This window comes from Callospermophilus lateralis, chromosome 15 (assembly GCF_048772815.1).
Source record: "Callospermophilus lateralis isolate mCalLat2 chromosome 15, mCalLat2.hap1, whole genome shotgun sequence".
In the NCBI taxonomy this organism is placed as follows: Eukaryota; Metazoa; Chordata; class Mammalia; order Rodentia; family Sciuridae; genus Callospermophilus; species Callospermophilus lateralis.
This window is the reverse complement of record NC_135319.1, coordinates 46,412,865-46,440,369: the sequence shown is the minus strand read 5'-3', so window position 1 is coordinate 46,440,369 and position 27,505 is coordinate 46,412,865. Positions and strand designations below refer to the sequence as shown.

The 27,505-nt window shown below is 39.7% G+C and overlaps 1 protein-coding gene, 3 non-coding genes and 1 pseudogene across 7 annotated transcripts in view; 3 read left to right on the top strand and 2 right to left on the bottom strand.

The window, feature by feature from the left end:
• The window catches only part of Kat6b (lysine acetyltransferase 6B), a 188,220-nt gene extending 166,836 nt beyond the window's left edge, over window positions 1–21,384 (bottom strand). For 3 of the 4 annotated variants that reach the window (XM_076835258.1, XM_076835260.1, XM_076835261.1), the window contains exons 1-3: window positions 20,186–20,378; window positions 8,027–8,096; window positions 3,741–4,612 (exon numbers count right to left, since the gene is read on the bottom strand). In XM_076835258.1, the coding sequence (XP_076691373.1) occupies window positions 3,741–4,361 (621 nt within the window). In that variant the 5' untranslated portion in view covers window positions 4,362–4,612; window positions 8,027–8,096; window positions 20,186–20,378. Of the gene's footprint in view, window positions 1–3,740; window positions 4,613–8,026; window positions 8,097–20,185; window positions 20,379–21,305 lie in introns of those variants that run through there. The other variant, XM_076835259.1, reaches the window with a different exon arrangement.
• LOC143381701 (U6 spliceosomal RNA) lies at window positions 8,549–8,655 on the bottom strand. Its single transcript, XR_013088871.1, has one exon. It is a non-coding gene; the product is annotated as a U6 spliceosomal RNA (small nuclear RNA).
• On the top strand, window positions 10,532–10,654 carry LOC143381673 (small Cajal body-specific RNA 21). Its single transcript, XR_013088847.1, has one exon.
• LOC143381691 (U6 spliceosomal RNA) lies at window positions 12,513–12,604 on the top strand (annotated as a pseudogene).
• A 2,947-nt stretch (window positions 21,385–24,331) lies between the features above and the next one.
• On the top strand, window positions 24,332–24,438 carry LOC143381679 (U6 spliceosomal RNA). Its single transcript, XR_013088852.1, has one exon. It is a non-coding gene; the product is annotated as a U6 spliceosomal RNA (small nuclear RNA).
• The last annotated feature ends 3,067 nt before the right edge of the window (window positions 24,439–27,505 follow it).

Here is a 27,505-nt window from a genome sequence, read left to right as displayed (position 1 = left end):
CTGTTTAAAATTGAACTAAACTGATTTTATAAAAATGTTAAATGCTCAAATGCAATTTTACTGCTACAAAGTGCATAGTAATAACTGAAGTCTCTCTTCGAATATTTGACTTTCTAAAGTCCTCATAATCTGACCTAATTGAGCTTTACCACTTTTAATGAGAAACACTAATACTATCCTTCAGGAGTTCCCTCACCAAGTCAAAGATAAAGTTTTATCTTCAGTGGTTTAATTCATTTCCATATCACCTCACGGAGAGAGCTTTCTTAAATAAATACAAAGAATTTATGCTAAGGAGCCAGTGTGGTAATACCCAATTTGAATTCTAGACTATCAAAAGATGTGCAATTACATTTCAGAAAGAAGGAGCACTTCTATTTCAACTCATATTGTATTCCTCCTAGCAGTCATGCATAGGAATGATGATGATGTTAAATCTAATTAGACACAGATTTACTACTTCCCCGCTGCATTCCCATATTGTTAATATTATAAATTGTACCTGCTTTAAAAACTGTAATAAGCTCTTTACAACCATCAAATTTTAAATGTTAGAAATTTATTTGTTGAGAGAAAACTACTTCTGACCATTGGAGAAACTGGAAAAGAGACTTTTACTAATAATTAAAAGCAACCACCGTTGACCAATCTACTGCCCCAGCTGAAAACCGGTCTGGATCCAGACTGGGATCTGGGATCCTTGCTTCACACTTACCCACTCTGTAAGTGACCCTGGGCAAACTGCTTAAAACTTTGAGCCTCAGTTTTTCATCTTTAAGATAAAGAAAATAACCTCCTCCCTCGAAGTTACCGTGCCAAGTAAAGGAGATAATAAAAATAAAGCACTTAGAACAGTGCCAGCATGTAACACTTATGAAATATGCCTATTATTTTTACTTTTTATTCTATTTTACAATTAAATAGAATTGCTCAACAAAAGTAATCAGAATAACAGCTTCTTTGAAAGACATTGGTTGACTATATTTTAGTTGTGAGATGCTCCATCTCTGAACAGTTTCCATTTATACCATAAATTTTTTTTCACAATGCAAACTCTGCAACTTCTAGATATCAAGAACAATAACAATCTCTTTCAAATATATTACAGAAAGTCCCTAATGCACAAAACTATAGTACTATCAATATGCACACATATCCAAGTTCAGGAGCCTAAGCAAGAATAATCAAAGGCCAACAATTAGCCTAAGTTTTTCCAACAGTACAAAAAAATGTTCACATTGGCTATTTGACATCTTAGGATCCCGTTATAATCTGATAAAACCATAGGCCCTGACCCTAGAAAAACATGGGGATACACACATGAATTTACATTCAAGCCTATTCATGGATCCCAGGTCAAGAATTTTTATTATGTTTACTTAGCAAGTTTACCACTTTTAATGTTTACCACTTTTAGTCTCAGAAAGCAATTTATTATAATGTAGTTTAATTAAAATTTTCAAGGAAAAATGCTGTTATATATAATACAAAAATGTCAAAATTACTTGAACTGCTTTTTATATTTTTATTTGTATTTTTTCAGAATTAGATTATAATTACTTCATACAACTAATCTTTAAATTTTATCAAGTAAAAATTCTAAGACACATTTTCTTAGCTTTCCTTGTTAAATGATAATGCTAACTGGGCAATTTAAAGATCAGCATCATAAAGAGAACAGTACAATTGCATGCTAAGCAATAAATTACTCTGTTCTCAATACTAGACACTTTCAGACACAAATTTTCCTGTAGACTAAAAATACTTTCGTACAGATGCTGCCTGGAAAAAATATGATAAGGTTAGCAAGAAATGATGGGCAAGGTTAGAAAAGGATACGAAAGGCACTATGGAAAATTTGTAGTTGCTCCTCTATCAAAAGTAAAAATATGCTAGGTATAGTGGTGCAAGCCTGCAATACAGGAAGTGGGGAGGCTTAGGCAAGGACTGCAAGTTCAAGGACAGCCTTAGCAACTTAGCAAGACCCTGTTTCAAAAATAAGAAGGGGTAGGGATGTAGCTCAGTAGTAAAGTGCCCTTGGGTCCAATCCCTAGTATCATAAAAAAGGGAAAAATATAATTATATAAAAGTCCTTCAATTGCTCTCCTTAAAAAGTATGAAAATTTCATACTTTTATTACTTTTTTATGCCATGATCTCCCATAAAGATTTAAGTTTGTTCACACATACACAACTACCATCAACTGATAAATTTGTTGTGGAAAACTAATAAGATATAAATACAGCTAAGAAATAGATTAAAGGCTTTAGAGTGGTCTGTAGAAAGGCAAACTACCTAATACTACCCAGCTTCTAGAGCTGGGCCCCTATCAGCTAAAGCACCAAGGGAAACAGGGTCTATTTCAAGATCTTATGACTTCTAAGAGGAAAACATAAGCCATACACAGCTTTGCCTAACACTTGTGTTTCAATCCTTTCTAAAAACATGGTTTAGAGAGCAACCACTTTTTCTATTAACATGATTTAGAGGATGTAAAATTAACTGATAGCAATGTATGCATTTGCCCAAAGGACAAACAACAAGCCCCCAAACTGTAGGGCCTAAATTATAAACAAATAGCTGTTGCTCTACTATGAATTTAGTTGGGGAGATAATTTCAGAAATAATTTCTATAGCTTTGAAACAAAACAAAGGAAAATCCTATCAACCAGATTCATTTCAAAATCATTGTCATAACAAAAGAAAAACTCTGCCAAGTATTTATAATGCTATAGAGCTGGGCACAGAGGCACACACCTGTAATCTCAGTACTCAGGAGGCTGAGGCAGGGGGATCACAAGTTTAAGGCCTGCCTCAGCAACATTATGAAGACCCTCAGCAACTTAAAAGAGACTCTGTCTCAAAATAAAAAATAAAGGGCTGGGGATGTGGCTCAAGTGGTAGCGCGCTCGCCTGGCGTGCGTGCGGCCCGGGTTCGATCCTCAGCACCACATAGAAACAAAGATGTTGTGCCTGCTGATAACTAAAAAATAAATATTAAAATTCTCTCTTTCTCTCTCTCTCTACCTCTCTCTCTAAAAAAAATAAAAAATAAAAATAAATAAATAAATAAAAGGACTGGGGATGCAGCTCAGTGGTAAAGTATCCCTGGCATTAAATTCCCAGAAACAAAAACAAAAAAACAAATACAATGCTATAGAATTAACAGTCCCAAAGAAATCAAAGAGTATAAGCAAAGATACTATAGGAGAAAAAAATGAACATTCACAGACACCCACTGAGAACTCAACATTAATAAATGACTTCAAATTGGGGGAATTTAGATCATATATTAAAACAATTTCAGGAATGCAGAGATTATGAGTATTAAAATAAGAAGTCTGCAGATTCTTCTTCTCTGAAAATAATAATGAAGGAAAAATGTACTATGGTCTTCCTAAGGTTTCTAAAATATATGTGACTCTGCCTTGAAGAAGAAGAATTAAAGTTATCTATGGTTGTCCCTTCTAGCACCCACCAATTATTTTTTTTAAATCACATAATCATCATATTAAATGCTTAGCAACCAATGAGAAAGCCCACAATGTATTGTAAAACAATATAAATCATTTATATTGTGAAATAATAGGTACATTTTAAAACAGAAAAGTCTGCTTAAGGCAAAACATCTGATTTTATCAAACTCAGAACTTTTGTTCTTATTAAACTTAAAAGATAACTGTATAAGCCAAAAGAGCAGTATAATATTTCGACTGTATTAACATTCCTTTTTCACTTACCTGGTCTTTCTCGTGGGGTAGAAGGCTGACAGGTGGGAGTGAGGATGGAAAAGCACTGGGACACTGGGGTGCCCCTTTGCCATCTAAGCTCCCATAATTGACCCTGTACTGTGGTCCATCTTTCAGTAACCTCCCATTGTTCACTGCACGCTTGGCTCCCAGGCGCAGCCGCTGCTGAAAGGCTGGGTTATTGGTGGTGCTCGTGAGGTCACTCTGACTTCTGAGATACTTCTCTATGTTCTTCAAGGAGGAGCCATTTGGTTCCTCCAGTCCTTCAATTGCTCTCCTTAAAAGTTTATTCCAATCCACATTACGAAGATCATTACATGATCCTCTAGACCCCTTGGTTGACTTAGGAAAAGTGCCCGGTTTAACTGATGAAAAGCGCCCAGGGTTGTCTGGGTCCTTATATGAGGCAAGGCCTTTGTTGGTGACTTTGAGAACTGAGCCATCCTGAACGCTGAGCTCCAGCTGTTCAGAGACTGTTTTCTTATCCAATCCATGGGATGTGCTGACTGCATGGCAGATTCTCTCTTCAGAGGGCCTTTGCTTTTGCTTTTTTATTTTCTGTATAGCTTCAAGAATCCACTCTGTATAAAGTGGGTTTGCAAGTTTTACCATGGTTGACAAATGACTTCTTCAACACAAAAGTTACCCATAGAGGTTCTCCTTGTATTTAACAGAACTTGCAGGTTTGAAAGTCATTCAAAACGTGGGCAGGGCATTCCACACCTTGTTAATCAACATCTCAAAAACATCCATTCTTAAGAGATACAAAAGAGGACTAACAAGCAAGGCTGATACTTGTCTTACTTTACCAACAGGAAAAACTGCATCTGAGTGAGGAACATCTTTAACCAGGAAATCAAGACCTTAAAGGATAAAAAGGAGAGAAAAAACTTTCAACAATGGAATTTCTAAAAATAAATTAAAAGATTCTTTGGTATTACTTTTCAAATGCAAAAAGACCGCAGAAGTAATGATAGACAGGTATTGTGTAACACAGCCACAGTGACTAATATTTTCAACCAGAAACTGGGTCACAGTCTAAGAAAGAATTTGTTTTACCATTTTTCACTTATTTACATGAAGTCATTTATGAAGCATTTAAGAAATCAAATCTAAATCATACATTAGTGCATTTTCTTTATTGAAATTAATTTACTAATGAAAGAGGTCCAAGGTATATGTCTATCATAAACATAAAACCAACATCAAAAAAAAAATCTGATACAAAAAAAAAATCTAATGAAAGTTCCTTAAACTTACTCGAAGAAACATTAAACTTAAAAAATAATCCTGATTTTGACTACATATATTTCCCAAGTTTCATACATTAAGAAAATTTCCTACCTAACCATCATTTTTTAATATTTTTTTAAATATTTTATGTTTGTTTATTAATTAATTTATTTATTTATTTTTAGTTGTAGTTGGACACAATACCTTTATTTCGTTGTTTTTTGTTTTTTAATATGGTGCCGGGATCAAACCTAGTGCCTCACACCTGCTCCACAAGCACTCTACCACTGAGTCACAACCCCAGACCCTAACCACCTTTTTTTGGTAAAGGGGCAGTGCTAGTGATTGAACCCACAGCCTCTACACATGCTAGACAAGCACCTGACTACTAAGGTACATCTCCAGCCTTCACCTAACCACTTTCATGAAATCAGATCTTCTTGCACAGGTTTTGTGATACCCTCTAACCCACAGGTTGGAAAACTGAAAGTAATATGGTAACATAACCCTTCACCTTTAAATAATGTAGCATTCTAGTTATCTTAATACCTAGTTATATCTCATTAAGCAGTTCAATACAAGACAGGTACCTACAAAGCTGATTCCAACTAGACAGTGATATTACTCTCTGAGAGATGCCTGGTATATACTATTCGCCCCAGATCTCCAATCTAGTATTGAATACACCTGCAAAGAGCACAAAAAGAAAAGAGCCTGGCACGGGAATTGGGCTAGATCTGGGCTTGAATCTTGATCTCCAATGCTAACACCCACATCTTAACTTTTTATAGTTTAACGTTTACAGTGTGCTGACATGTAACTTGTTATTTAATCCTTAGGACATTCTAAAGGTAAAAAGGCTCAGAAGAAGATAGAACTCACCCAGGGTAACTCAAATGCCATTATTTTAGAATCACATCCAGCACTCACTTGAATCACCTGACTATCTGCTCTAGCTAGTTCTGTCTCTGCAGAGATACAAATGTGGCTCTGAATCCCAGTTCTACCAATGGATAATGGGGACACTGTGACTTAAGCTTCACTCACTTTACTGTATGTAATGCTAGAAGAGTTGCTCCCCGCCCCGCTACCCATATAAGATATATTCCAAAATCCTCAGAGTGGATACCTGAAACCACAGACATACCAAATACTCTCACTCTCCTTCTCTCTTTTTCCTATACACACTTAACCATGATAAAGTTTAACTTGTAAATTAATATAGTAATAAATTAAGAGTAACTAATAATAAAATGAACAATTACATCTGGGCCCAGTGGTGTACACCTATAATCCCAGTGACTTAGGAGACTAAGGTAGGAGGATCAGAAGTTCAAGGTCAGACTTAACAACTTGATAAGACCCTGCTCCAAATTAAAAAATAGAAAGGGTTGGGAATGCAGCTCAGTGATAGAGTGCCCCTGGGCTCAATCCCCAATACCACCACCAAAAAAAAAAACACCAAATTCCTGAAGGGTCACTGAAAGACACTTGGGGCCATTGAACTATACTGTTTCAAACACCTTAAAGAGTCAGTTTAAATACGACTGTCTTCCTTGTGGATCAGTAAACTGCAGGTTCTCTTTCCACTGCTTTCCATTAAGATTCCAAAACTTGGGACTGGCATCCAATACAACCTGCAGGTATCCAGTAAAAGATCCCTCTCCAATATCCTCAATAAAAGGGCCATCAAGCCTTTACCTAAAATATTTTCACTGATTGGAAATTTGTCCCTTTCTGAGGTAGCTCACTCCACTGTTGGAAAGCTCTTAGCTATAATGTATCTCTTGTTCACATGATCAAAAATCACCTCCACATGATTTCTACACACTAGACCTAGTTCCCCAAAATAATCCCAAGATATTTTTACTATTTCTTTCATATGATAGACCTTCTAATATTTGAAAACAAGAAACTTTTAAAAACTACTAACAGGTATTGTGGCTAGAGTGGTAGAGCACTCGCCGTGCACATGCAAGGCCCTGGGTTCAGTCCTCAGCACCACATAAAAATAAATAAATAAATAATAAGGGTGCTGTGTCCAACTACAACTTTAAAATAAATAAATAAAGACACTAACAGCCAAACTCTACTGTGCCTCCAGCCCCACCTCAATAAAACAATCACATTCCAGTTTCTTGACCCCTCCACATGTCACACTGTCTCTAAATTCATTACTCTGGCTAATGTTCACCTTAAAATATGACAGTCTAGACCTTATTCAATTATAAATGCAACCCAAAATTACAGGAACTTCCTTAACAGCCCCTCCACACTGGCCATGCAGAGCATGCAGACCAACTAAACTGCCCAGATATTTTTTTCAAAAATGCTGTCAAACTGAATTTCTGCTTTCTTCCTTGCATAAATTTAAATGCTGAGATTTAAAGTTTATTACAGTTCAATTTCATCTTGTTAGTTTGAGTCTATCTTCCAATCTGCAAAAGATTGTTTTCAATCTTGATTCTGTCATCTATGTCATCTGCAAATCTAATAAGCACTCCCTTTTGTGTAATTATATAAATCATTGACAAAAATGTTAGACTTGGCACTCAGTGTGTTTAGAAATGAAATCACTGGCTTTTGCAATGCAACCATTTTCAGGATAGAACACAGGAATCATTCTGTGTCAGTAAGTTTAGAACAGGAAACTGATCTTTCCAAAGTAAAATGGTTTGGGGCAAAATTTCATTAGACATTTCACTATGTTCAAGTAATTATTTCATCTTTCATCATTTATTCAGGATGAATCATAACGAATTTAATTTGATTGCACAAAACACAACTGCAGGAAGCAGGAGAAGAGGTCACAAGAAAGTGTACAATATTGCAAAGTTGCTTTGGGGCATTTTGGTTACACAGGCAAATGAACACACATTTAAAAAAAATATTTTGTAACTAATAATTACCAAAAATATATCTTCATGACAAGCTTTTACCACAATCTATATTCAAAACCAAAAGTAATTCATATCCATTACCAATGCATTTCAGTAAGGCTGGCATTTTATATCTTATAAATGTAATAAAATAAGAAAAAATACCAGAATCAGAACTCCAAACGTTTTAACAGTCCATGACAAAAATGAAGATTGTCCAGGTCTTCAGGCAAATCTGTCAAAAGAAAAAAAGTAATGTTCATTTGGGCATAAGGACAGACCTTAAATTTAGGAACTATCTAAAGATCTTACAATTGTTAGGAACCACTAAAATAAAACTCCACAAACAACTCCACAACTAAACAAATAGCTGCAATTTTGGCAACATCATTAACTCTTTCAGACCACCAAAGGGTATTTATAAACATGGAATTCAGGACAGGAATTAAAGCCCAAAAACAGTGCCTAAAAAAACAAAATTTGAGGGGCTGGGGTTGTGGCTCAGTGGTAGTATGCTTGCCTTGCATGTGGGGCACTGGGTTCGATCCTCAGCATCAAATAAATAAATAAATAAATAATATTGTGACAATCTACACTAAAAAAAGAAGAAGTAGTAAATTTGACTCTTTTCTAAACCAAACCTGTTCTCCTAATTTTATTATTTTATTTTTTCACAAATCATCAACCTAAAAATATAAATGTATCACAAGCTTTCATGACATCCTTGCTCAGAGGCCATGCTAATATTCTCTATATCATTCCAATTTCAATATATGTGCTGCCAAAGCAAGCACATGTCCTCCAAGTTTTAAAAATCAGGTTCATGATAAGACTACTAAGAGAGAATTCTATTAGTAAAAAACTCCACTATTACTGAAATAATCAGGTAACTATCACAGGGGAGGGAAGCAAAAGTTGTTTTAAGGTCAGATTTAATTTTCCTAGGCAAGATTCACTGTTTGTTCTAAATGCCACCTGGCCTACCAAGATATCACCACCAGCTTCACTAAAAGAAGGATGTTCCAGTTTCCACAATAATAAACACATATGGAGACAGGTCACATTTTAAGATTTTTACTTCAAAAACAAAGTAAATAAATAAATCTTTTAAAAAACTGTGAATAATTATATTTTGTTCTCATATAAAACAACCAAGCAACCTTAGATTCTTCTCCCCTCCTCCAGCCACAAGCACATATCCCACTCCTCAATTTAATCTCAAAATTAGCTCTCATCTGACACCAACCAACAGAGTTAATTACGCAGAAGCAGATGTAACTCAGCAGCTCTTTGCTACAAGCAGAATCACAGTGTTTTAAAAAAAAGAAAGAAAAAGAAAATATACAGCTAGGAGAGGAACAAAATCAGAAGTCTCTTATCTGTAGCCAATTCTCAACTAAACACATGTATATTATCCACTTTGTATATTATCCACTGCAAATTTTTTAATCTTGGGCTGATTTGTTTCCGACATCCCACTGGTCCCACTGTAAATTGGCATAAGCTAAGAGAATAGATTGAAAACCAATTTCATTTTAGTCTAAGCAGTATCTAACTAGAAAGACAATCTACAGGAAAAAAAAAATACATAATTCATTCAAAAGCCAAATAGAAATGATTTTTCTTTCCTGACTCAGAATTATCCACACCACTTCTCTTTCTCAGAGCATTGGGACTTGTTTCATATGTAGATAGGATATTCAATCACAAGCTAAAATCCTAAAATCATTATTCTCTTTTCATTTTTTTTTCTATAAAACTTGAAAGTTGGAATGAAAGGATATCAAAAAGGTAGCAAATCATTCCAAATTAATTCAGGGGATTCATGATACATCAAATTAAGTTATTCTATTTTGTAAGGTTGTGAAGAATTTTATTTTTAGCTACAAGTATCAGCAAATTATATGGTTGTATCATATAATCTTCTAACACTATTTACATCATTCATTACGAACTATTCTAAACAGATCTAGAGAAATGCTTAGTCCAACATTGAGCTTTTAGCTTCACTGGTATTATACAAATATCAACACTATTCAGAAATATTCATATCAGCATAAGAAGAGTCAAAATATCCTGAATAATGGGAATTATGTGAGGCCTCCTCTAAGTTTTTACTAAAGCTGTGTGTTATTTCAAAATCAAATGGCATAACATTCTTACATTCCAGTCATGAGACTAAAGATACACCAAAAACAGTGATAGAAAAAAAGTATAGATTAATAACAGAATTTACTCTTGCCATCCTGAATTTTACTTGCTAACAATTATTTCTAGCTCTCTTGCTTTTTATAAGTTCCTGAATTTTTTCAAAGCTCATTGTGTAACTGAGTGAGCATCCATAACTGTAAAGGGTGGGGACCTTGACTTCTTTTTCCTCTATCACCACCCTAAAACAGAATCTTCAGTTAATAAATACCTACTGTCTGACAACATAAAACTCATCTGTATGGTGATATTTGTTAACTTTCAAGCCTTGGATGCATCTATTTCCCTTAAAATTAACGTTTGAGACCCAAAGCACATGCACTGGGAGGTGAGTTATAAACACTTATCAAAGATAAACAATATTTAGCAAAATAATATCCCCTGCATGAAATCCTGTAGTAGGTATTATGGAAGATATAAAGCAAAGCACTGTTTGGTGTTTCTTCAAAAACCTGAACACATCGGCCTAGCCTGCCTACTCCACCTCCCCTCAGTTGAGCCTAAAGTAGAGGGGCCAGGCACTCTCCTTCATGGAAGAGATATTTGAGGAAGGAACCTCGCCTGGGTTGTCCTACCCTCACATTTACTTGGCCATGATAACTTGGCAGGAGGAGCTGGTGGAAAGGATGAATAACTGACTAATGGGGAAAGAAAAAAAAAAAAAACCTGAACATGGAGAGCTGGGGCTGTAGCTCAGTGGCAGAATGCTTGCCTAGCATGTGTGAGGCACTGGGTTCAATCCTTAGCACCACCTAAAAAAATAAATAAATAAAATAAAAGCATACTGTCCATCTACAACTATTAAAAAAAAAAACCTGAACGTGGAATTACCATATGACCTTACATAACACACTTAAATAACACACTTCTAGGTATATACCACAAGCACTGAAAACAGATACTTGAATATTTAAGTTCAAGTACACACATGTTCATAATAGCACTATTCAAAATAGCCAAAAAGTAGGAACAGTCCAAAGGTCCATTAATAGATAAAGATACCAAAAAAAAAAAAAAATGGAATATATCCATATACTGGAATAGTATTCAGTCACAAAAAGTAATGAAATATTAATACATGTTACTATAATGTTGATGAGCCTTGAAATCATTATGTTGTAAAAGAAGTCAAACACAAAAGGCCACATATCATATAATCCCATTTCTATGAAACATCCAGAATACATAATTACAGACAAAACACAAATTTGGAGTAAAAGGAGGAAGTCCTGGTGAGAATATGTTTAAGGGGTAACAGGCTTTATTTTGGATTGATGGGAATGTTTCAGAACCAAATAGACGTAGTAGTCAAACAATACTGTGAATGTACTGTCACTGTTCATTTTAGAGTGGTTCATTTTATGTTATATAAATTTCACCTCAATAAATTTTGTTGTTTTAAAAAACAGCATTAAACTATAAAACAATTCCAATTACTTTCTAATACCTTCTTAGGTCAGGTAGATAGGTTAGCAGCAACCCTTGAAGGTAGCATCATTTTCCCCCAATTTACAAAAGAAAATGGAGCCACCAAAGTGTGAAAGACTTCATGTTTTGGTTTTATGTTGCTGTTCTTTTGAAATGCAATCTATGTTGCCAACTCTTTCCTTTGTCTCTCCAATGGTTTTCAAACTAGGCTCTTTTTGTTCCTTGTGAGGCAGTTCTGTAGGTGTCTATCACCTACAGCTAACTCCTTGTGGATTCAAGGCTAGGGCCATCATAACCCCTTACCCCCAACAAAGCAGCTCCATTTTAACAATTTTGTATATTAGACTTCCCTATTCTATAATCATGGTTCCTCTAATTACAGAATGAAGAAGTCTAGCACAACTAGGACTATTCCTTGCTGAAACATATGGAATATGGATGGGTATAGGAACATCCCTTGGATGGCTGGGCATGGTAATGTGTACCTGTAAACTCAGCGATTTGGGAGGCTGAAGGAGGATTGCTAGGCAACTTAGCAAGACTGTCTCAAATTTTTTAAAAAGGGCCAAGAATGTAGCTCAGTGGTAGAATGCCCTGAGTTCAAGTCCCTGTCCAATACACACAAATTCAAACAAAGAACACCCCTTGGATAGATAGGACTTAAACTGAACCATGAAAAATAATGCAGAACTTGGATAATTGTTCAACTTCTCCACTCAAAATCATATCCTTCATGGTCCAGTGTAACACACACCTTTTCAGAAGACTTACAGGAAACATTTAGTTTCCTCAGTATTTTCTTCTCTTACTATTTATTTTTTTTAACATCATCTTTCCATTTTGTATTATGCCTGCTTGGGTACTGACCTCATCTCCCTTACTAGACTGAAAATAGTTAATAACAGGATTCATGATTGATTCATCATTGTATGCCCCCAAATTTACCAGAACTCAATACTAAGAGCAGGGTTCAATGTCTACTTGTCAAATGAATTCATCAATAATGAATGAAGGGGTGCTCACTTCGGCAGCACATATACTAAAAGTGGAATGATACAGAGAAGATTAGCATGGCCCCTGTACAAGGATGACACATTCTATATTTTTTAAAAACTCTCAAAAAAAATTAATGAAAGGAACCAAGGAGAAAGGCACAGAAGCTACAAATAAACTGTCATACAAAAGGGACACCAAGTCCATGTGCCTATTGCCTAGACAGGTACATGTTGAAATAAAAGTGGTTATGACTAAGGACAGGCTCTGGTATGTGAATGTGACAAGTGAAGAAGTAGGAAACCACTACAGGAGCAAGGGACACAATAATATATATTGACGTGCATGTACACAAATCTGTTGACTGAATCACTCTGACAATAGTATTCATCCACTGTAGGTTGGGAGGAAGGTGATTGAAAGAAGAAATAAAAGCAAATAGTATTTCATTTCTCCAAACATCAATCTTGTTCAACTTATATTTATGAGTAATTCAGCAGCAAGCCCAAAGTAGCCACTTAATAAATGTTCACTGGATCAAATATTTAATTCCCAATCTTTTTAGTGTAATACTAAGTTCTTTCCCACTACTCATTAACTTAGGGAGTTTTCAATTCATAAGCTAATAATGTTTTCCAAGGATTTCTAAGAGGCTAAATCACCATGAAAATTATCATTTCAACTAATACACATTATATTAATTGGAATTTTAATTTTTCATGTCATGCTCTCCTAGTTGACAATATCCTTGTTAAGTCATTAAACTATAATTGTGTAAATCTGCTTCAACAAACAATAACTGAACCATCAATAAACTATTATGGCTTCCATAATCCCTAACAAAGATTAGTTTCAACATCATCATCATAAATTAGTAGAGACATGTCCCAAACCTCCTGGTGAAACCCATGAATTAGGTTTGCATAGTCATTCCTACATTTAAGTGCTCAATAGTTTCAGTCTCTAAAATTTAATCACACTGTTAGGAACCTCACAGGAAATGTGATCCCTTGTAAAACAGAGGATTTCAGAGACAAGATGAAAAGTCATTTAAAGTCATCAGGCCTTTGTAGCCTGGGTACACTGATTAGTAATAATGATAACTAAGCACTTCCACCTAAGAAATAATCAACTAAATTTAGAGTATCTCTTTCATGGCATTTAAAAATTTTGCTCAGTCCTAGACTTCTCCCCAATTATAAATTTGTCAGTTTTTAATGACAAAGACTGAGAACAGTGTAATAAGAAGAAATCTGACGTTTTTTTTTTTTTCCAAGATTATTTTGATGGGCTGGGGATGTGGCTCAAGCAGTAGCGCGCTCGCCTGGCATGCATTTGGCCCGGGTTCGATCCTCAGCACCACATACCAACAAAGATGTTGTGTCCACCGAAAAATAAAAGAATAAATATTAAAAAAAAAAAAAAAAAAAGAGAGAGAGGGAGAGAGAGAGAGAATTTTTTAACATTTATTTTTTTTAGTACTTGGCGGACACAACATCTTTGTTTGTACGTGGTGCTGAGGATCGAACCCGGGCCACACGCATGCCAGGCGAGCGCGCTACCACTTGAGCCACAACCCCAGCCCCATAAAAAGATTATTTTGAAAAGACAGATCATTTCAGGATGCTGTTTGATGTCTTCAGATCAGATATCCAGAATAAGGTTCCCTTTTTTAAGACTCAAAAAAATTATTATTTATTTATTTATTTTTTTTTTTTGGATACTAGGGATTGAACCCAGGGATGCTTTCCTACTTACTGAGCTACATCCCCAGCCCTTCTTACTTTTTGAGACTTGGTCTCATTAAGTTCCCCCAGGATGGCCTCTGACTTGTGATCTTCCTGCCTCAGGCTCTCAAGAAACTGGGATTACAGCATGTGCCACCAAGCCGAGCTAAATCTACTTTTAAAAATGAACAGGTGCATACATTTTCAAGAGTTTACAAACCTTCTATCACCCATTCAAACCACTTAAAGTGTACTGGCTACTTTAACATACATAGAGGAGTATTTTATCCAGTTTCACAACAGATTATCTTTAGGTGCTTCAATTAGAACAAGTTAACAGCAAAAATAAAAATAAGGAAGTTGGGCTGGGAACAGCAGCACAAACCTATAATCCCAGTAACTCAGGTGGCTAAGAGGATTGCAAGTTCAAGGCCAGCTTCAGCAACTTAGTGAGACCCTGTCTCAAAAAATAAAAAGGGGAGCTAGGGTTGTGACTCAGTGGTAAAGGGCTCACCTAGCATGCATGAGGCACTGGGTTCAATCCTCAGCACCACATAAAAATAAAATCATGTACACCTGAAACTAAATAAATAAATAATTTTTTTTTTTAAAGGGCTAGGGATGCAGCTCCATGGTAATGTGCCCCTGGGTTCAATCCTCAGCATAAAAAATAAACAAATAAGGTAGTGTTGGTGGTGTAGCTTAGCAATAGAGCATTTGCCTAGCACACGTGAGGCCCTGAGTACGATATGATGGAATGTATTTAGAGTTCATGGACTGAGTCCCCATTTTGCCAGCTAACTAAGTTGTAGGACACTAGACATGTTACTAAATCAATTCAAGTCTGTTTTCTCATCTATAAAAATGAGAATACCGCTTCCATCTCCAGCCCCATACCAAAAAAAAAAAAACTGAAACTATATCCCTGTTTTGCAAACTATTAAGACAAATCATGGAGATAACAAATAGAAAGAAGCATGGATAGTGGCAGACACATAGCAGGAACACAATAAAATCCTAGCTCATAAAAAGAAAAAGGGCAATACAGTCAGCTGGAGACCTGTAAAATCTAATCTGGCTGAACCTTCTTTCTATATGACCATTTTCTCCTAAGAGACAGGGGAAGTCAGCACCTGGCTCTTAGTTGCAGTTGCAGACAAGTAAAAATTCAAGACAGAGAATAGAAGGCAGAACAGAAGAAAAGCAAAAAAACAGATTTCAACAGTGAGGTTGGGGGTCAAGAAGAGTTTATTTTACTCAGATAGTTATATCTTTTAACGTCAATAAAGCTTTTGGGATATAACACTGTACAGGAGAGTATCTTCTTGACTTCAGGGTAAGAAGAGTCTTAAAATTAAGTCACAAAAAGCATTAACCATAAAGAAAAGACCAATAAATTTGACCCCATTAAAATTAAGAACTTCTGCTCATTAAAAGACACCATAAAGAGAGAAAAGACAAGCCACAGAATGGAAGAGGGTATCTGCCAAATACACATATGAAAAAAGGACTTGAATTCACAGTAAATAAAGAACTTTTAAAAAGCAATAAAAGACATGTGGACCAATTAAAAGGTGGGGGCCAGGGCTTGAATAAGAACTTTACAAATGAGGAAATCTAAATGGCTAATAATTATACAAAAAGATGTTCAACCTGATTACTAATAAGGTAAATACAAAACTTACCAGACTGGATAAAACTTAAAAGCTAACAAGACTGAAAGTTGGAAAGGATAATGGGAACTCATATTGCTGAATTCAGTGTAAGCTGGTACAACACTTTGAAAAACAGTTTGGGAGCTAGTAAAGACGAAGATAAGCATACCCTAATGACTAGGGTGACCATACAGCTCAGCCAAATCCAAATACTTTTGAGAACTAAACTTGTTGTAATTAAACTGGGACAATAGGCATAAACTAGGATAAGTGGTCACCTGTGTATAAACCAACAATTTCACCTCTAGGTATACACCCTAGAAAAACTTGTATACTAGATAACACGTATGGGAATAATTACAACAGGTTTGTGCATTATTGCCCTGAACCAGAAACAACTAAAATATCCAGCAACAATAAAATGAATGATATAGGGCTGGGGATGTGGCTCAAGCGGTAGCGCGCCCTTCTGGCAAGCGCTTGGTCCGGGTTGGATCCTCAGCACCACATACAAACAAAGATGTTGTGTCTGCCAAAAACTAAAAAATAAATATTAAAATTCTCTCTCTCTCTCTCTCTCACTCTCTCTCTCACTCTCTCTTTAAAAAATAAAAAAATTAAAAAATTAAAAAAAAATAAAATGAATGATATAAAAATTATGGTGTGTTCTCTTTCTCAAGTCTACTATAAGACAGTTACCAGAAGATTATTGGAGTTCAATAAAAATTTGTTTAAAGATCCTTTAGAGGGGGCTGGGATTATGGCTCAACGGTAGAGCACTCGCCTACCACATGGGAGGCCCTGAGTTCCATCCTCACCACCACATACATAAATAAATACATAGATAGATAGATAAATAAAGCTATTTTTTTAAAAGATCCTTTAGAAATGCAAATTAAGGCATTACAGAGAACTATCCCTTCATCCCACTTCTCCCATCCATGTCATTTACCATTCTGCAAGGAATAACAAATCACATCTCTACTTTGATAAAACAATTTCCTTTTTTCTGAATACAAATGCAAGTCTGCCTATGCACATGGAAAACCAAAGGTTTTTGTTGTTGTTGTTGTTATGTATTTTATTTACATTTTTTTTAGTTTTCGGCAGTCACAACATCTTTGTTTGCATGTGGTGCTGAGGATAGTACCTGGGCCGCACCCACGCCAGGTGAGCATGCTACGGCTTGAGCCACATCCCCAGCCCCCCCAAAGGTTTATTGTAAAGAACAATCTAAGAAACTGAGCACTAGATCACTTAAGTTTTGGGGGGGTTTTTGGGGGCTGGATATTGACCCAGGGGCATTGAACATGTAGGGAGGCACTTTACCACTGAGCTACATCTCAACACCTTTTTTGAGGCAGAGGTCTTATTAAGTTGCCCAGGCCAACCTCAAACCTGGAATTCTCCTGTTTCGACTCCCAAACATCAAGGAGTATACCACCTTACCCAGCTACTTAAAAATCTTTCTCTAATTGGTATGTGAAAGTCCAAGGAAGTTTCTGGAACACATTAAAATTACTTATCATACTTCCTCTACCTCGAATTACTCACTCTGTTTACTTTTTATTGATAGTATGCCTTACATCTGACAGTCTCCACCTTATTATCTTCAAAAATGAAATAAACATATGGTATAACAGCAATAATATAAAATGCACTCTATTCAGAAGCCCTAGGTACAGCCAAAAGGCAAAACTTCTGCTATGTCATCACCATCAGCCAGTTATTCACTAAACTCTTCCTTTAACATTAAAACTTTTTTCTGGGCAATGACACATGCCTGTAACCCCAGCTACTCAGGAGACTGAGGAAGAAGGATGGAAAGTTCCAAGCTAGTTGGGACACCTTAAGGAGATCCAGTCTCAAAATAAAAAATAAAAAGGTCTGGGAACGTAGCTGAGTGGGTAACTCATATTGCTGAATACAGTGTAAGCTGGTACAACACTTTGAAAAACAGTTCAGGAGCTAGTAAAGACGAAGACAAGCATACCCTAATCAGTACAAAAAAACATAATAAAGAATCTTACCCTTTCTAAAATATGCAATATTATCAATTCTTCTTAAAAACATTAGTGCTTAAACTCATTGTGATACAAGTGTAAAAATTTAATGAATAATGGGCTGGGGTTGTGGCTCGGCGGTAGATCGCTCACCTCAAATGTGTGAGACCCTGGGTTCGATCCTCAGCACCACATAAAAAATAAATAAACAAAATAAAGATATTGTGCCCATGTATAACTAAAAAAAACTTTTAAAAAATTATGAATAAGAACAAAATGTTAGGCTGGGGTTGTGGCTCAGCACTCGCCTATCATGTGCCAGGCCCTAGGTTCGATCATCGCACCACATAGAAATAAATAAATAAAACAAAGATATTGTGTCCACTACAACTAAAAAATCTATTTTTAAAATGTTTTATTTCAGGAATATGCCAAAAAATAACCTAGGGTTTTTTTTTTTTATCTTCAAAAATGAAATCAACATATGGTATAACAAGTAAGACAAAGGGAATGTACTTAAAAAAAAAAACTTTATTGAAACACCACAGAACACAATCCCAATACAACAATTCTCACTTGCTACTTCCACCTCCAGGCCACATAAGAAGGGACTTTATGCACTCTTTACCTTGAATTTCCTGGCACTTCCACCCCAAATATACTTGGTTCAGGATTCTCTTCTTTTTTTCCCCACATTTGTAATTCTTTAACCACCACCCCTTCAGAACTTCTAATATTCTATCACATTCCGACATCCTCTCCCAATTGGAAGATTTAAACTTCATGGTGAACAGAAGACCATTTATAATTTGGTCGCTCCACAACAAGTACCCCGTCATCTTCCACCATTCTCTGAACTCGGCCCTGAACTCGGCCCATAAAACAGTACTAGCAAATTTGCTGGGCATGGTGGTGCACTTAATCCCAGTGGCTCCTCTGTAATCCCAAAGCCTTGGGAGGCTGAGGCAGGAGGATCAAGAGTTCAAAACCAGCCTCAGCAACTTAGTGAGGCCCTAAGCAACTCAGTCCTTGTCTCCAAAGAAAATATAAGAAAGGGCTGGGGATGTGGCTCAGTGGTTAAGCACCCCTGGGTTCAATCCCCAGTAGAAAAAAAAAAAGGAAAAGGAAGGAAGGAACAAGCAAATCCACTTCCTGAGACACTGTGCACTCCTCCAAGACTGCCTTTTTTTTTTTTTTTTAAGCTTTTTTGGTAACCTTTACTTATTTATTTTTATGTGATGCTAAGAATCGAACCCTATGCCTCACACATGCTAGGCAAGCGCTCTTCCACTGAGCCTCAAATCCAGCCCCTCAAGGCTCCAGTTAACAACTTTTTCTCACAAACTAACACCTTTCTGGTCCCATCCTCATTCCGGGCACAGTTCACCAAATTACTTTCACTTATACTTATTGCCCAGTCCCATCCACCTTCTTCATACTGCAGCCTTTTCCCACCCGCTGTAGCCCATGTCCACGATATTTTCTACTACGGGAATATTTTACAAGTTATGGCAGCCCCCTTCTTCTTCCTTCACATTTAAGTGTGCTGAGAATCTTATCATCTTTCAGAAACTCTCCCAAACATAACTATCCCACTCTTCCACGTTTTTTAAAGCTTTATATACTCCTGAGTTAGCAAACCTTCTTCCTATTTCAACACGGGGGTTCAAATACCTCTCTTCCTTCACAGCAAGTGTACCTTCCAACACGGGGTCAATATTACCCCCAATCCAATACTTACTCTGCAATGCATTCTCAACTCTACACATCCACCACACCCAAAACCATCCTAACTCTGTCCGGAGATGACTGCACTCCAGCTCTTCTGCATCATTTCACCTGCCCTCACCATAGCCCTCCGTCTCCCTTCCATATCTCCAAAATTACAACCCTCCCTACTCTCCATTCTCTACCTCCATTTACACCTTCATCTTCCCATTCCATACGACCCTCACCAATCCTCCCCACCCCCTCGACTACCCCACCACCGCTTCTACAGGAGCATTCCCACTCAGAAATCCCTCCCAGCCTCCGCCTTCCCACTACTCGAGCCCCGCCCCCCGACTTTGCCCCGCCCCTTTAAGGCCCCGCCCACTGCCCTGGAGGCCCGGCTGAGGGGCGGGGCCTGTCCTTCCTCCCCTTTCCCCCGCCCCCTACCGTCACGCTCAGGGGCAGCCTGACCCCGAGCGGCCCCGCGGTGACCCTCGCGCAGAGGCCTGTGGGAGGGGCGTCGCAAGCCCCCGGCCCCCCTTTCTGTCCCCCTCCCGCCCAGTCTCCTCCCCCTGGGAACGCGCGGGGTGGGTGACAGACCTGGCCGCGCGCCACAGCCACCGCGCCTGCCGGGGGCGCTGTCGCTGCCTGTGAAAGAAACCGCGGCTGCCGCCTGGAGGAGGTGCGGTCGCCTCCGCCACCGCTGCCGCCGCCGCCAGGGGTAGGAGCTAAGCCGCCGCCATTTTGTGTCCCCCTGTTGTTGTCGTTGACATGAATCCGACATGACACTGATTACAGCCCAATGGAGTCTCATTAAACCCGAGCCGCGGCCCCGCCCCGGCGCTGCTCCATTGGACGAGACCACAGACGCGTACGGCCACCCGTTGGCCTGTGGGTCTGTCCGTCACCCACTCACTAACCACTCTGCAGCCCATTGGGGCAAGTTCCTGCCGGTCATCTCGCTTCCACATAGACACACCTCTCGACCCATCATCCCCCCTCCGGCACCACCCCGGGGGAGGGTCCACTGCCAGTACCAATCAACAGACCGCTGGGCCCGCCTCTTCCGGGCACCTATTGGTGCAGCCCTTTTTCTCTCTCCCAGACACCGCGCCACCTCTACTTCCACCTACCCGCCCCCTCTACCGCTAGAAATGGATTGGGTCTACTAGCGGCAGAGGCGCTAGGCCTCATTGGCTGCGGACGACGCCAATCAGGAGCCTTTTCCCTCTCCCCTCCCCCACTCAACCCCAAAGCCCCTAGCCCGCAGCTAAAGTTTGTGTGAGAGCTGATCGCTGGCGGCGGCCGCAGGATTTAGGGGTGGGCGCGGGCGGGCGCGCGCGGGCGGGCACGCGAAGTTAAAATTCGAGGTTCTCAGTCGCCAGCTCCCGCGGTGGAGCGCGCGGACGGGCGCGCCGCCTGGAGCGTTCCATCCCGCCCCCTCCTCCACCCTCACTCCCGTCCCGTCCCGGGCGACTACTCGCCCGCCCCCTGGCTCGCATCCTCCCCCCACACACACCCCTACCCTGAAAGCCCCAGGCCGGGTGCAGACAGTACGATGTCGCTGCAGCCTCCTCGCCATCCCATGCCGAGGGGGAACAAGCCCCTACCCGCCGGGCGTGCACACCCTCCCCCCCCCCCCCGCGCTCCACACTCGCCCGTGTCTGCAAGCACGTGCACCGTTCGCCGCTGCCTCCGGCCACCCAGGTCCCCGGCTAACCTCGCCTGCAGCCCGGCCAATCGCTCACTGCCCTTTGTTGCTGCAGCCCGGGTCTCCCCGCTGCCTTCCTCAGCCTCCGCCTCGTCCTTTGCCAGCCGCCCGGGTCCGCAGCGCCGCGCTCCCCCCGCCCGGGACCCACCGCCGCCGCCTCCTTCTCCTCCTCCGCCTCCTCCTCCTCGGCTCCGGGCTGCAGCGCACAGAGCCCGAGGCAGCGCCGCCCAGCCCCGCTCCCCCCGCGCCGCCCGCTAGCCCGCCCGGCCCGGCCGGGGGCGCAGCCCGGACCCCGCCCGCCCCAGTCTCCGCCCCAGGGGTACCTGCCTCCGCCCCGGGGGTCTCCGCTCGCCGCCCTCGGGAGAGGGCGGGGATGCCGGTGTCCACGGGAGGTTGGGGACGCCAGGGCCGTTTGGGGCGGGTAATGTGCCCTCCAGGGCTGGGACTGAGGTGCGGTCCTCACCAAAGCGCCCCCCTCCCGCCCTGGTGGGCCCCAAACTTCGTCCTTCGCCCAGGCCTTGTGCCCTCAAGCATTCGCGGCAGTTTTGGGGTGGGGGACGCCTTGGGAGCTGTGTCTACCCTGATCGGGAGGAAGAGGGAGCAGTGACATTCAGCGACTGCGGACAGGGCACGGCGGCGGCATCCTTGGGTGGGAGTGGGGATGTCAGACGCGGGCTGGAGGGGGAAGCTGCCCCTCAAGATGCCCTCACCCGCCCTGCGAGGAGCCAGCGAGCTCTCAGCCACGTTCAGGATGCTTCTCGGGCTGTGCAGCCGACTGGCAGAAGGGCTGGAGTTGGGGGGAGATCGCTGGGGGGCCCTTCCCCCCTCTCGCCTAGCCTGCACTTTAAGGAAGGCTGATGGCGAAGTTCGGTTTTCCAGGCTTCCCCTGGGCCCCCAGAGTTCCTGAGGCCCACATGAGGGAGGTTTGAAGGATCCTCTGGCTGTCCAGAGGAGGCCACTCTGAAGCTGCCCACATGCCTCCCAGCGCCCTCCGGACTCTGAACAGAGAGTGCCCCTGGCTCTTCCCGGATATGGGTGGGATGCTGGCAGGAGAGGCTTCAGAATATAGGAAAGGTAGACTTGAGAAATGGCTCCTACAGAGTTTGAACGCGAAGTTTCCCTTCCTAGGCGCCATTTCATTGAGAGGGGGAGGAAAATCATGGCTCTGAAGAAGAACCAAGTTTCAGGCATGGTGGCCTGGGTAGAAAACCACCTGTTGCCTGAAGTCTGTCCCTGGAGTCAGGCGGTCTTGGCCCTTGGTGGGATGATGCAGGGAGAACTGGCCAGTCTCTGGGCCCTGGTTGACTCCAGCCACTGACTTATGCCACTGACACTTTGCAGCAGCAACATCTTAAACTCCCCATTAAAAAACACTGTACAACTAGGTAGGTACTTTGTTAGAGCAACTTATCTTAATTCTTATCTTAGACAAACAAAGCAAGCAATACAGCCCTGTCATCAAATACAGACCACAATATACACCTCATTTTTTAAGGATGGTTTGCTACTTTGGGGTGTGAGCTGTCCCTACTTTTTTGCTTCTTGGCAGCAAGGTGAGAAAGAAGCCAAGACAAAGGGCACAGAGTTGGATGAAAGGATAGAAAAAGGGAGAGGGGAGGCAGAAGAGTTGTAATACTATACTCAAAATTGTCACTGGTTCCATTATAAACCTCTTTTATAGGTGTTTTATTACTTGGTTGTTAGTTTTTAAAACACAACCCTCTTTAGATTAAATCTTGGTATTCACAGGCTCAGCCCAGGGAAACAAAACACAGGGAAAGCTTCACCATCCGCTTGACTACTTTTTAGTTACATTACAGATAAAACAAACAAACAGCAGGTTGGGTTTCCTAAATCTCTCCCTACCTCTTTCACTTAGAATCTTCATTCAGTAGCTTGCTCAGGTGAATTTTTACAAGCCATTAGTTTATAATTCAGTCTAGTTCATTTAGGTATTTCAAAGAGAAGGACATTTATAAGCTGTACCTTTTTATAATGCAGGTGCTGAGATTTTTATTCTCCAAGAAATTACTATGTAAACTTAAGAATCCTGGCAGACTCTTTAGCCTTAATGTTCTTTTTTTTCTTTTTTTTTTTTTTTTCCTTATGGTCTGCTCACATGTACTTTATTTTGTAAATTACATTTGAGTCTCTCAGACTGCATTTTATCTCAAGCAATAAAAATAAACCATGTCTTAATTAAAAACAAGTTTTAAAACCCCAAATCTGTACACTCAAACTAAAGTATGTAAAAGAAGCAACTCAGAACAATAAAAACCCCTAAGTCCACATTTAAGATGGCTGCATCCCAAGGTGGGGGATTTACGGGCATCTAACAGTCATTACCACTAATGAGTTATGCACAAAGATTTCCAATGCATCAAGAATGAAGAGACACCTTAGAGAGAAATGGGTCATGGGGCTGGTGTGCAGCTCAGTGGCAGAGTGCTTGCACAGGGCCCTGGGTTAGATCCCCCAGTGCCACAGAAAAAGAGAAATGGGCCATGTTTGCCTAAATTTGTACTCTTGTAACTCCAGGAGCTGGCAAACACAGAGACAAAAATCTCTTTATCCAACAACTTGATTTTTTTTTTTTTAAGGTTCTATTCTTAATAAACAAAAAGTTCTCTAACGGGTGTGGTAAAGAGGGGAAACCTTTCCCCTTGATATTCCCTTCTAGGGTTACTTGTCCTTTGAGAAATCTGGCTCTTCAGATAAGTGGAACTGGAAAGGATAACAGAGACCCAGCCAGTGATACTTAATGCTTACTCCTAAACCTCTCTCATATCTGTGGTATCTCAGGTCCTCTGCTGAGTGAAGTAGCTCAATTAAGAAGTTAACCTAGAAATAGCTTGAATTGAAAACCAAGCACAGTGCAAATTTTGCAAATGACTGGGCTATAGGATTACAAATCAAGAAGCTCATTTTAGCTGGAGTGTGCCTGTAATCCCAGCTATTGGGGAGGCTAAGGCAGGAGGATAGCAAGTTTGAGACCAGTTTCAGCAATTTGGACTCTGTCTCAAAAAGGAATGGGAGTGCTCGCTTTGGCAGCACATATACTAAAATTGGAAGGATACAGAGAAGATTAGCATGGCCCCTGTGCAAGGATGACACGCAAATTTGTGAAGCGTTCCATATTTTTTTGATTGAAACACACCAATATGGTGTGACTTTCCCTGTTTGTGCATAAAAAATTTTCGTGAAAAAAATGGCAAATATTTTGAAATTAAAGAAATCAAAGATTATTTATAGATATATTAATATATAATTCACATTAGAAATGAAAAGCAGATATGTGACATTTATATATCACTGTACATTTTAACCATTTCAAACAAATGTATGACTAAGAAAAATTATTATCTTAAAAGTTAAAAAAAAAAAAAAAAAAGGATGGGAATGTATCTCAGTGGAAGAGAACTTGCCTAGCATGTGCAAAACCTTGGGTTCAAACTTAAGTACTACAAAGAAAAAAAAAAAAAAAATGAATAGAAGCTCATCTGTCCTGTCCTCCATCATTGTAAGATAACTGTCACCAGCAACTACTAGCCAATACTAGTGATCCCTCATTATACTGCTCAGTGTGGCCTACAGATCACTGGAAATCAGAATGACCTTGGAATCTGTGTTTCACACAGAGCTCCCTTGGCCCAGCCTCAGAGGTTCAGATTCAGGATGGCTCCCAAATCTACATTTTTAGCCCACAACTTGTCTTGAATCTTACAATCCTTGGATCCGAACCATTGACCTAAACTGAATCCTTCTTCCCCAGATAAAAAGGAAATATTTCTTGTCCAGAAGGGCCAGGACTGAAGATGATTCCATAGAGTGACCTATTTGTTCTTGAGTCCTGAATAAAGAGGAGAAAGTGCAGGGCAGGTGCAAGAGAGAGGATTTGATCTTTTAGGTTTGTTTACTTACTCAGGTAAGTCAGTCAAACAGCCTGATAAGAAATACCACATTTACAGATGCCCTAACAAGTCCATATGAAGGAAATTGGCTAAGGAGGCAGTAGGCAGGGACCCTGAGCTTATTTGTCCAGGGCCCTGCCCATAGTAAATTCTATTTACATTCAATTAGTCATAAAAAAAAAAAAAAAAATTAGTAGGAGGTATACCCCTTTCCAACTGCCACATGGAATCTTCTCCCAACACTGATTAGAAACTGTCCCTACCATTTCACAATGTCTGGTTTCTTTAGTCAAAGACACAGCAGGCAGAGAATGATCAGTCAAACCATTTAATTAGATAGCAAATTCAAGCTCAAGGGCTGGGATTGTGGCTCAGTGGCAGAGAACTTGCCTAGTATGTGTGAGGCACTGGTTCGATTCTCAGCACCACATATCAATAAATAAAATAAAGGTTCATTGACAACTAAAAAAATAATAATTTTTTAAAAATTCAAGCTCAAGTTCTCTGTATGAACAGCCCACACCCCATCCCTAACCCCTTATTTTTTATGTTGAGACGGGATCTCCCTAAATTGCCAAGGCTGGTCTCAAACTTATGATCCTGCTGCCTCAACCAACCTCCCAATTCACTGTGATTACAGGTGTGCATCAATGCATCTAGAATTGTTTTGTTTTTGAAACTCAAAAGTAAGAGGGTCTTTCACTAATCATTATAAAATAATCCTAATACAGACTCAGTTTTGCTGAGTGCAGTGGCACATGCTTGTAATCACAGTGGCTCAGGAGGCTAAGATAGGAGGAAGGAAAGTTCAGAGTCAGCCTCAGCAACTTATCAAGGCACTAAGCAACTTAGTAAGGCGCTAAGCAACTTAGTGAGACGCAGTTCCAAAATAAAAAGTAAAAAGGGCTGAGGATGTGGCTCAGTGGTTAAGTACCCCTGGGTTCAATCCCTGGTACCAAAAAAAAAAACCCTCAGTTTTTTACCCTCAGACTGTACCAAAGAAACTTTCACCCTAATGTATGATTTTTTTTTATATTTATTTTTCAGTTTTCGGTGGACACAACATCTTTATTTTATTTTTATGTGGTGCTGAGGATCAAACCCAGTGCCCCGTGCATGCCAGGCGATCGGGTTACCCCTTAAGCCACATCCCCAGCCCTCACCCTAATGTATGATTTAGTACTATTCAGTTTTGAATGTTGTAAGTCAATAAAACTTCAAAAATAATTCAATTCAAGGAAATTGACAGTCATCAACTTCTAATTTTTAAAATAAGAACACTTTTAATGAATAAAATACTTTTATTTCCTGTATGTATCTTTATGTGGTGCTGAGAATCAAACCCAGTGCCTCACACATGTGAGGCAAGTGCTCACCACTGAGCTACAATCCCAGCCAAGAACATTTTTTAAAAGGACTAATGGTCATCTACTATCTGCATGATTTCATGGAATAAAAGGCATTTTTCAAATATTTTTTTTAGTTGTAGATGGACATGATAACTTTATTTTATTTGTTTATATTTATGTGGTGCCGGGGATCAAACCCACTGCCTCACACATGCTAGGCAAATGCTCTACCACTGAGCCACAACCCCGACCCTGAATAAAAGACATTTTAACCCACAAAATAGTAAGCTACATAAGCTCTTCAAATTAAGGATAGCCCTCCCTGTGTAACAAGAGTAGATAATTTTATATCAACATCAACATGTTTATTTTCATTTTAACGTAGTCCTTGAAACTCTCTGGATTGGCTACCTGACCAGAGTACATTTATAAATTATTGGACTAAGGCTGAGGTTGTAACTCAGTGGTAGCGCACTTGCCTGGCATGTGTGAGGCACTGGGTTCGATTCTCAGCACCATATATAAGCAGAATAAAGGTACATTGACAACTAAAAAATAATAATTAAAAAAAAGAAATTACAGGACTACTTTATATTCTTCCAAGGATAAGTATAGGTCAATGTCAATCTAGTCACTAACTATTTTCTCTAGTATGCACAAATTCAATGTGTTTATATAATTGGAAGTTGTTGTGTTTTAATTTTATATTCAATACATAAAAAAAAATATGCCCCACAAGGGGTCCACATCAAAGGAATATGGCAAAGAACACCAAATTAAGAGCAGGACAGGAGCTAAGGATGTAGCTCAGTGGTAGAGTACGTGCCTAGCATGTGGGAGAGCCTGGGCTTGATACCCTGCAATGAATAATAAAAAGTAGGGCATCCAGATTTATTTTTATCCATCTCTGCCAGCAACTAATGTGTATCCATAGACCAATCACTAGGAT